Genomic DNA, 12177 nt, shown 5'->3' on the forward strand with positions numbered 1-12177 from the left:
GATTTAAAGTGCATATGCTGAACAAAATATGTGCATCTACTTGTTTTATACATATTGCAAATGAGTGGTTTTGCCTTTATACAAAAAAAAAAAACCTCAAAGCTGTAAATGATTAATTGCATTAACAATAGTTGTACGTATGGATAGTCAAGAGAAAACTAGTTGTATAGGTTTATCCTTTCAAAAGTTTGGCATCGGTCAGCTTGGAGTACTAAACGCAAACAGAAACCCTAATTCGCTAGAAAAGTGTGGGTCAATAACAGCTACTACTTTCCCAATATCCATTAAAGTTTTCGGTTTTACCTTATCAAAGCTTGAAAGTGCTACCTTAGTTACCATCAGGTAGTATAGTGTATCAAATAATACGAGTTCAATTAAGTAGTAATCTGGCATCAGGTGGCAAAACTGCAAACAAAACAGAAAGCCTTGAGAGTTGTCCAATTAGCTTTGCATGTATTCACACATCTACTGAATCTGAATAATTCTACTTATCTGAAAGCTGATGATCAGATCTCGGTCATCTGAAAACAAATGACTGCAATCTCACGTTCCAACATTATATACACATACAAATGTATTACTGAAACCACCACTTAGGCTGCTTGTCCTTTCTTTTACGCTGAAGTTCTATACTGCATGTAGAGAAAATACAGTATTTTGTATGTATTTAAATAAGATGCGCTGTTACCTTGCACTAGGTAAACCTGTGTGTTTGTATGAGACACTACTAGAGATGTATAATAACATAATGAGCCATTGGGGCAGCCATTCAATTTACAATTGGGCTGAAGGTCACACATTTATATAGCAGATTAATCAAATGTGCAGAACAGAATGTTTTTTGTTACATAGGAAGATAAACAGGAGTGAAACGCCATTCACAAGACTCTACAGCAGGAGTGTCCATACTTTACTAATGCGGGGTCTACTTTAAGTGGTGTTGTCCCATCATGCATCATAAAAGCATTGTTAGCATTCTGTTTCATGGAAAATATTACTTAAATATTGATTTATAAGGAAATATATATTGCTATATTTAATAAACTATTTCTTATATAACTGTAACAGATAAATATCTGAAATAAAGCATGAAATAAGAGGGTGTTATAGACAAGCTGTTTGATGACAGAGTCTTGAGATCTACTGATCACCAGCTAAAGGTCTACTGGTAGATCCCGATCTACCTTTTGGGCACCCCTGCTCTACAGAATGAAAACCTTTTATGATAAATAAAACATTTGTTCTCAAGAAGTAGCGTATTCAGAGCTGCTATATGATCAGATATACACGTTCAGTGGCAGATTCTTCCCCATTTACCCAAACGTTCCTTATTGTGTAGAACAGTTTCCCAACAGTTAGGTTTTTAGAACCAGCATGTAATGTGAATTTATTATTGGCATGTAAGTCTTTCTTTTCACTACCTAAATACTGAACCATTGAATTCCAAACAGCTTATATGTTATCTGCTAAGCAAAGAGTGACCTACAGCCCTACAGGGGCTTTCCCCTTTCCCCATAACACTGGATATTTTCATCTGGTTATTCTTTACCTTTATATTCTCTACTTGTCATGAATAAACCAATTCCCAGGCATCGGTAGAGACTTTCAGATAGACCCCTGATTTTACTTGATTTGTGAATACATTCTTAGCCAAGACTGCTAAATGCCATAATTGCACGGTAGCAGATAAGTCCTCTTGTGGGAGAACTATGGTCCCCTATAACAAAACAGCAGTTATACACTTTTTCTAAGTGATGAATCATATTTTTTTTTTAACACTAGGATAGTATAAACACCCCAGTTGCTGCTCAAATGAAATTCCTGCATAATTCTTCTTGCAGCATAATAGTTATATTAAAACATTACTTAACTAAGCATGTTTTTAGGTAAAATATATAACTTTGATACTGTCAATATGGGGCTCACATACAAAACCTGAGTACCACATTTATATGCAGAACATTTGTTTCTAACATTTATCACATCAGTTTTCTTGAGCACAAAGTTATATGACATTCCCATGTGCTTTTGTTAAATGGATTTAACAACCCAATCCTTGAGGAAGTCCATTGATTCTTTCATAAATTAAAATATGATGTTTCCTATTGGATAGAATGGTTACAGGTACATATGAGCTCCTGAATTATTTAGAAAATTCTGGTTACAAATTTGATAAAATTGAAAAACCTCACAAAAATGTTCACCTTAAGTGCTTTTTCTGCTGAAAGCAAGATAAGGCAGATGTCCTAGATATTTGTCCTTATGTGATGGAAATAAATTACACGAGTGCAACATGAAAGCAGTTTTATACAACCACAGCTTTCAGGAGTCCATACACATACAGCACTTTTGGCCTATTTGGCCTTTCTCCACAACTATCTGGACATGTGTGTCCACTTCACATTTAGACCTTAATTCTACCTAGACCAGTAAAGGAATATCATCCAACTGTATGGATAATTTAAGTTTAAATGAGCATCTACTGCGTTTAAAGTATGCAATCCAAATGAAATGTTAAAAGCACACTAATGGGAAGGATTTCCTAAAGTTGTGAAACAATATCACATTTTTCTTAAATAAAAGGAAAAGGTTAAATCACTGGGGGATGCCAAATGTTCCCCCCGCACACATTTCTTATACTCACTTACCGCATACCCTTGTTTTCCCCAGAAAACGGCACCAGCCCAGGGTACTTCTGAGCAAGCACCAAGTATTGATCTTATCCTGCCGGGTGCACATGTGCAGTAGAATGAAGCAACGAACTTTAAGCAAAAAAACTGCTTTTCCACTCTACTGCACGTGTCAGCCCTGTACCTTTGAAAAACAAACAAGCTGAAGACAATCACTCCTTGGTACTCGCTCTTCTAACATTTCACACCTACCAGTGATTTAGCCTTTCGTCCTCCTTTAACTGATTTCACCACTGAGAAATCCACTTTCTTTTTTTCATCTTTTAACTTCAGTGTTAATTAATTTCTTGCATCATGCAATGTTCTCAGAGGAGAAGACACCTGCACCTACTCTTCCATGGAATGGATTTACTAACCCAACACGAAAATTTTCATAGTACTGGTGTTCTGGTGAGAAAACACATGCAGGAAAAAAAGCAGGAAACAGATAAATACCTGTATCAAGAAAATCTCGACCAACAGGGGACGCTGCTGTGAATAAAAAGCCATGTGCCCCTAAAATCTGTCCCTACATTTTTTTTCTCCGTATATACAAATTACATTATACTTTGCCTTGGTACCATATAAGCGTTAATGTTTGCAAGACAGTTTCTATTTTGCACAAGTAAGCCATTGCTTTCACCTTGGTTCCATAATCATTATCTGTTGCCAATACCATGTGAAACCTCTAATAATCCAGGAATGACTGGCTACTGTGAAAAGCAAAGTTTACAGTCATTGGCTAGGAAAAAGCCAAGAAACAATGGCTGCAAAAGGGCAGAAAAAAGAAACAAGTATATAATACCATATGCATTTACCTGTCAAAGGCACAAAATATAAGCTACATTTGCTAACACAGACTTTCTTTTTAAGTCTGATGCCCTGACTGAGCCTGAGCAGGCCTGGGGCCTTTAAAAAACGCAGACAGACACAGATGACTGGACCTTACAAGTGCCTGCCATGCTCCTAAGGGCAATTTATCAATGTTCTCAGTATTAACAGGGTTTTTTTTCACAAAAAGGTAATATGGTCAGTGTAACAATAGTCTTGTTCACAATAATTTGATACACATATGGCCTCCTCTGTAATGAAGCTTTGGTTCAAATAGAAATTATCTTCTGGCCCATTTAGGAATATGCTAACGTGCCATACTAGTACAGGTTGACAGTAAATGCAGTACTCTCCAACTTTTTTCATATATTGGACCCCATGACCAACTATACTACATGTTTGAGTCCCAAATTATGTCAGGCAAATAAGTCACATGAGTTCCTGGGAGGCTGAGAGCCATAAAAACCCCATGGAGGGCCATCACTGACATGTCTGGTTTAGTGCACTGAGAAGCTAGTGTTAATGATATGATTTGTCCTATTCTCTGTGAAGATTAATAATTAAAGATGATGAAACACACAAAGAAACATGTTTGTAAAGGCAATGCTATATTTGTGCACAGCAAATTAAGCTAGAATACAAATTTTTAGAGAATCAGATGGAATCAGACAGTAATTGTAAACATTTTTTTCATAGCAAAGTGCTTTCTAACCTCTCCATTTCAACTTAGTTGTCACCCATAATAAACCCAATTTGTTTCCTTATAATCAGAGCATATGACCGGTAGAATTTAAGAAAGGAATTTCTGCAGGTGAGAACCTGCGTTGTTTAAAATGAACCCTATAGTAACACCTTCTGATCCCTGCACTTTGTTTTAGTCCAGTAAGACCTGCAGAGCAAAACATGCCTTTACAAGACTATTTGGTTAAATATACAGTAAACAAGGCTTATATCTATTTAGCCGTAAACCAAGGTGGAGCATACAGCTGCAATATAATATATACTAAAGAAATATGTTACATTGTGAAGCCTACCTCCTTCAATGCTTTGTGCAATGGCTTTCTGTGAATACATTTCAAAACCAGCATAAATAAGGGTTAAAACAACAGAAACATGATGTTAATGCCAATTGGATGGATCTGAAGGAATATCAAAATATTCTTTATCCTTCTAAAAATATGCAGAGATCATGCCTCTAAAGACAAGACACATTCCTTTCCAGTGACTCAGTTTAAATCTTTCTTGCCCTTTGTCCATGGGGGAGATATCTAGACACTGATTTCACATGTGCTGTGACAATTTTGTATGGCTGTCCTTCTGTTCTTCTTTGTTAATCTGCCTGATGTGTAAAAATCTAGAAAGACTCGTTTTTCCTCCTGTGAAATATTTCAGGGGAGTGGAGCACACTTTTGCAATGCATGTCAATATATTGAAAAACTGGGAGAATTTCTTTGCAATGGGAACAGATGCAAGTAAGTGACAAGGCTGTCAATAGTGGTCTGTGTTTGTGATCGTTTTCCTTAAAAGCAAAAACTATTTTTCTGTGGATTAAAAAATGCATACCTTAAAAATAGCTGGTGCAAATATCATTCCTCTCAAAGGTGAAGTCCACAGTAATAAATATGCAAGCTTGCAACATGCAATTCTATGAAACCTTTGTAAAGAACTGGAATTCCCCTTCACTGAAGAGGTTGCTTTTGCTCAAGTGTTCCCTAATCCCTTAACTAAATTGCCCTACGCCACCCTTCCTCTTTTCAAAAGGTAAAAATCAGTAGTGAGCAGCACAGCTACAATCAATCTTCTATCTTGTTAGTTGTCCAACCACTTTTAGCAGTGTCTTGTTTTCCTGCTTTAGTTGCTTGTTTTCATCTTCTAAATCATCCAAATCCTTTGGAGACAAAACATAGGGGGAAAAAAAGTTATTTTGCAGTGTGATTGTACTGGCAAAGTTATGGACAAGGGGTGAAATTATTGTGTTAATAAAATTCATGCAAAGTTACAAAAAAATCATTCTGAAAATGATGTTTCTAATATGTTTTGGATACTAACATATATCAGATACATTTCACCCGAGCAACTAGATAGCTGCTGAAATTCCAAACTGGAGAGCTGCTGAACAAAAAGCTAAATAAGTAAGCTTTGGATATTGAATGTGAAAACAATTCATATATTTAACAACACATTGTCCTCTGCCTACTATTAGACTCACAAGTCAACAAGAGAACTGTTGGCCACCAAGTCAACTGCCATCAATAACATGAAAAAATAGCATGCCAAGCAGCAACAGGATATTAAATGATACATTTACTTTAACTTTTAAAATAAAAAACAAATATATTCTAAATCTTCATTAAGAGGACCATAAGTTACTTTCCATATTAAGTGGGTTATGATTTTTCTGTAAAGTAACTTGGATAATATAAGTAACAGAAAGCTATACCATCTTTATGTCAGAACATATTTCTGCAGAGCAATACAACATAATGTTTTCACCAAAGAAACTCTTTTGAGTTTCTAAAAGAAAGGGCCATATTGTTGCGCTATTATTATGTGTAATTAAATGTGTATTAAAACTATTTTTAGGACAATTTAAGAAAGAATTTAGAACAAATCTAATATGTTTTAAAAAGGTCTTAGTGTAAAACAATCTTTATCAATATTTAGCTTTAAGAAAGAAAATTATTCTTTACAGAGGTACAGGAGAGGAGTTTTCAGCATTGCCTAAAGGCTGTCACTAGGATATGATATAAGGAATAGCCTATTACTTGTTAAACCATTGGATCAGTGCTGTAATGTTGTTGGGATGGCAGAGGAAAGGCATGCTAACCACAGCTTTCAGATACTTAAATAGTACAGATTTTTAGCACTATTTAAGTCATACCTAGAACAGATAAGCAAATGTCCTAAAACAAAGTTTGAGTATCTGTTTATGTACCGGAGCTGAGGTGGATGCTGCCCCCAATGCTGCAAATAAATTTTAAAGATAACCTTGCTGTAGAAGGCAATGCCAGTCAGCAGAATCAAGGGCAAATAAGGTCTTGAGCTGCATTAAAAGGGGCATTGATTCAAGTCAGGAAGGGGTCATTCTTCCACTGTATAGAGCACTTGTAAGGCCCCATCTAGAATATGCCATACAGTTTTGGTCTCCATCACTCAAACAGGACATTATTGTATTAGAGAGGGTACCGAGAAGGGCAACTAAGCTGGTAAAAGGTATGGAAAATCTTAGCTATGAGGAAAGACTGGCCAAATTGGTGTTGTTCACGCTGGAGAAGAGGCGCTTAAGAGGTGATATGATAACTATGTATAAATATATAAGGGGATCATATAATAATCTCTCTAATGCTTTATTTACTAGTAGGTCTTTCCAGCTGACACAAGGTCACCCATTCCGTTTAGTAGTAAAGAGAATCCGCCTAAATATTCGGAAGGGGTTTTTTACAGTGAGAGCTGTGAAGATGTGGAATTCTCTCCCTGAATCAGTTGTACAGGCTGATACATTAGATAGCTTTAAGAAGGGGTTGGATTGCTTTTTAGCAAGTGAGGGAATACACGGTTATGGAAGATAGCTCATAGTACAAGTTGATCCAGGGACTTGATGGACATGTGTCTTTTTTCAACCTAACTTTGTTAATAACTATCTTACTATGTAAGGTGGGTGGCCCAAAAACCACTACCCTGCCTAGAGCCACCATTTAGTCTTAATCCAGTTCTGCTTCAATGTGTTTATGTATGGGGTAGAGCACTCATTTCATAGTGCTAATATACCAGGAAAATCAGTCATCAGATCAAGGGTAATGGCACAAGTGCCTAAAAAAAATCACTTGAAGCAACCCCTTATAGACATCAGTGTAAATTGTTTGACAGTCAATAGTAAGCTGGAAATATGTCACTATGACTTGTATCACTCAAGTACTATGGTGGATTCTTTTGGACAATTTGCCATAAAAATGTGGTACTTAAAGTGCACAGTAGCCTGTGTGCTTCACCTTATTGTATTGTATGCGAGTGTTTAATTATTCATACACATCATAAAAAGAGAGAGAGAATAGTATTGAGTATGTTGAACAACCAAGCCTGATTTTTACAGTAACTCCTTAGAGGCAGAACTGTAGTTGATGGTAAGTACTTCCAATAATAAATTAAGTACTCATGAAATAGCACAGATCCAAGAGATCCATTTGTTGCTTCTATCAAGCATATGTAGCATCATCTGAAAATTCACACACAGATAAAACTTACTCTGTTCAATAAGTCTATTTCTTCCGTCAGTTTGTGAATTAATTCTTCTTTGTCTTGCATTATCTTTGTTAATCTCAAATGTTCTTGCCTCTCTTGCGCTAGATCCTACAAAGAGAGAATGTATATATGTATATCTTTATATCATGCTACATTGAGCATTTTACAATACATTAGAGATGGGAGTGCATACAGTTCAATAAATAAAAAATATAAAAGAGGGTGATAAGTGCAGTCATTAGAAATACCGTAACTGGGATGCTGTCAAGAGCCATGATTGAGGGTTTCTTCTCGAGGAATTCCAGAGGGAGTGAGACTCACAAGTGAAAGGGTTAAGGTGAGTCGATGCATTCAGGGAGAGTAAATGGTGGTGGTAAAGCTGAACACAGAAATAAATTTGTTGTACACTGTGCACAAAATTTAGTCTAGAAGAGAACTGATCTTACTCTTTCAAGTTCTTCAATTTTCCTTTCCAGGGCACTGTACTGGCCAGAATTTCCAGAGGAACTTGTCTCACGGTTTAAATGATTAAAGGCTGTTCGATCATTTCGAGAAAAGTGATTTAAGATGTCATCATCAGGAGCATTATTGCTGTTGTGAAATAATAAAACATAGCTATGATTATCATATGATTTTATATAGTACGATAAAATCCACACAGTAACAAATGCGAGAAGTTTAATTAATATCCTTTTTACAGCAATAGTAATTAAAGTAGATTATCTGGCATGTCAATAATATTCATTAACAAAAGTGAACCTATGCATGTATCTTTGACACCTGTGTCAGGTTATTTCTGATAAATGAACAAAATATCAAACTGCTGAAAATCCTTCACGACTCCTTAGTTCAGTATATGATAAATCAGCCTTTAAATTGCAGAAAGACACTTTGGTTTACAATTGATTAGTAAAGTTACTATACTTTTGACAAAAGTATAGCTAAAATAGCTATAAAAACCGAGCAACTGTGCTATACTTTCTAATACTGAAAAAATAAAAGTTGCAAATATTTCTCTGCATAATTCTAGCAGAGCATATAGTGACTCTGTGTTATATAGTATTGCAGTTACTGGTCTTTCCTTGCACATTTTGAGTTACCACCTCCACTAAAACAAAAAAACAGAAAAGGTCCTATATTTTATTTCATGTAGCATAATATTTACCAGCTGGGTGGCAACCCTAGCTACACATAAGGTCAAAGAGTGCACATGCGAAATGCATATGCTTTGCCCATTTATTTGCCAGGCCCATTATTTTACATTTAAAGGGGACCAGTCACCCAGACATAAAAAGCTGTATAATAAAAGTCCTTTTCAAATTAAACATGAAATCCAAATTATTTTTTTATCAAAACATTCATAGTGGTTGTAAACTCATTTAAAAATGTCAGCCATCAATCATATATTGTCTGCCCCTCACTTTCCATTCAGCACTTACTAAATGTCACTGCCCTCCCTACATTTCCCCTCTCTCTTTACCATTTCATTGTGTAACCAGGGCATGGGGATGGACATCAGGTCCCCTGATTCTGGTGCACAAACAAGATTCTGAGATGATGCAAGGCTTGCCATAATAACAGTGTCCACAAAATGGCTCCTGTCTGCTTGCTATAATTATGAATGCCCAGACTGAAGGAAACAAGATTCAAATCATTTACATAGCTTAATTTAAGTTTATTTTGCTTGACAAACATGGTAAAATAGGATTTGGAATAGTTTTTTTTGAGTGACAGGTCCCCTTTAAGGCTAAAATATACTTGCCATTGCCAATACTCCTCTTAAGAAGCAATTCGTTTTACAGAGGGGTAGATTTATCAAAATCTGAGACATCAGGATTTCAGTTTTTTTATGTGCATGAATTCATTAGAATTGGCTTGGTTGTTTTAAGCAATTGAATCTATTTGTTTCTATGGGGTGCTCAATGACATCATCATACAGAGTTAGAGTCCCCCTAGAAAAAAATGTCATCAATGCTATTTTATCCACATTATTTTAAATCAGAAATAAAGAAGAAAACTAATAGTACATTGGAGTGAATAGTTTTTTTCCCAGTGGCAACTATCATTACTGCTAAAAAACAATCCATGATAAATTATCCAAATGTACAGTTTCCAAATAACAAAACTGGCAAATGTATATAGGTTTGTAATGAGACGTTCTAGTTTATATCTATTTATCCCACAGTATGTACAGATGAGATCAATCTTTATCCAGTTATATTCCCTTAAGTAAACTTTTTATAGACACAAAGAGCTTTAAACTGAATACAGAACATTCCTTCTGTACATATTTATGAAGGGAGATGGTATAGTGCAGATATATGGTCTCAGTAACTAAGACCACCCAAGAAGTACACCTTTGATGAAGTGAATTTCCTGTTACGTTCCTTGTGCTACAAAAGCAATATCTGTGGAAATCCTTGCTTTGCTACTGGTTCCCACTATCTAAATTCCCATGTTTACTGTTGAATACAGCCAATTCTTAAAGTAGCTTATTATTTATATATATATATATATATATATATATATATATATATATATATATATATATATATATATATATATATATATATATATATATATATATATATATATATATATATATATATATATATATATATATATACACTCCACCGAATGAATCCGCACACGCTTTCAATCATTAATTACATTTGTTTCAAACTGGGTAATGTGCTCGTTTTGGGAATGTAGAGAGATAGCAGGTATAGCACGCATTCCAAGTGGAATAAGTATTTATTGATTAAAAAGTATCATTATAAAAGCATCAACATTTTGGTTCTTGGCCTAGAACCTTTGTCAAGATGCAAAACCAAATGTGATAGTTAATACAAAATTACAAAATTTAAAACCTCCATTACTCCTTCCTATTGAGTGACTTCATTACTCCTCCCCCTCAGAGGCAAATTTCCACAAAAAGGGGGAAATGGGGCCACCGTCTGATATCAGATAAATATAAATGTATATAATCTTACACTCTGCACTAAGATCCATCTCAACGTCTGTCAAGAAAGTAATTAAACGAACAATACTCATTTAAACCCCCTGGTGATAGTGTGCCCAACTTTTTGATCCAAAAAGTCTCACGCTGTAGTAATAAGCGTGAACGATCTCCACCTCGTTTAGGCATGGGTATATGATCAATTGCTATATGTTTGAAAGTGGATAGCCTATTTCCCACCTCCAGAAAATGTTTAGCAACCGGTTTAGAAGTTGTTTGATCTCTATACGCTATATATATATATATATATATATATATATATATATATATATATATATATATATATATATATATATATATATATATATATATATATATATACACACTCTATCTATCTATCTATCTATCTATATATATAGAGATAAATATATTTTAAATATATTTTATATATATTTTATATATATATTTATATATATATATATATATATATATATATATATATATATATATATATATATATATATATATATATATATATATATATATATATATATATATACACAGATATACAGATATATGATTAGTTCTATCGGAGATATCAATTTATTTAAACAAAACCAATGACGTTAGATAATTTATATTTTTTTTTACACTGTATTAATGGAATACCTATATTTATTACTAAAAAAACTACAGCGTCAGACTTGGGGGCCCAGGGCCCACAGGAGACCCCCACACCATCCCGCCAGCCACAGAGCCTCCTCTCCTCCCCAAGCCACCCCATCCCAGCTTCAACTCACAACCCACCATCTCCCACACGTGTGAACCTTTTCTTGTGCGTTGTGGCCGGGGTAGAACCTACATAACTCTCAGAAAAGTATGTCTGTCTAATATAAGATATGTGGGTATTACTCTGCATGAGGGGTGGGCACCCTGCTCTGCAGTGTACCTCATTTATTTTAATCACATTCTCATGTTTTGAAATGATATTAATTTACAAAAGATGCAATAAAAAAAGTGACATATTTACAAGGAGATTTTAGGCGTTTCACATCAGATAAGAAAACTACAAACTAAAGTGGGGGATCTGGTTGTTGGATTAGCCTAACAGTGTATATTGGCACGGCAACTTTTATCTGGAAATCAAATATGCAGAAACATGGCGACCTGACATAGAGTGCATTTTAAGCTAAAAAGATTTATTTTTCCCTGCAATAATACAACAGTACCTTGATAACTAAGATGCATAAATCCATATTGGTGGCAAAACAATCTTATGGGTGTTTTATTGTTTAAAGTTTTTAAGGTATGTATATTCAAGTTATGGAAACCCTTTATCTGGAAATCCCCAGGTCCCAATTATTCTATATAATACATGTACATCCCATATCTGTACCACAATTATAAAAAGGACCCGTATAAACAGGAAAGAATGACAAAGAAATGGAAGGATCTCTGTCCTGAAGAACTCACAATCAA

General features: G+C 34.9%; 1 protein-coding gene across 1 annotated transcript in view; it reads right to left on the reverse strand.

Moving 5' to 3' along the window:
* Nucleotides 1–4089: 4089 nt before the first annotated feature.
* Nucleotides 4090–12177, reverse strand: part of pawr.L (PRKC, apoptosis, WT1, regulator L homeolog) — a gene marked incomplete at its 5' end in the record, with an annotated part of 45194 nt that continues 37106 nt past the window's right edge. Inside the window, 3 exon segments of the mRNA NM_001094150.1 lie at nt 4090–5388; nt 7743–7847; nt 8186–8330. Coding sequence (NP_001087619.1) covers nt 5302–5388; nt 7743–7847; nt 8186–8330 — 337 coding nt within the window. The 3' untranslated portion in view covers nt 4090–5301.

Source organism: Xenopus laevis, chromosome 3L, assembly GCF_017654675.1.
Source record: "Xenopus laevis strain J_2021 chromosome 3L, Xenopus_laevis_v10.1, whole genome shotgun sequence".
Taxonomy (NCBI): domain Eukaryota; kingdom Metazoa; phylum Chordata; class Amphibia; order Anura; family Pipidae; genus Xenopus; species Xenopus laevis.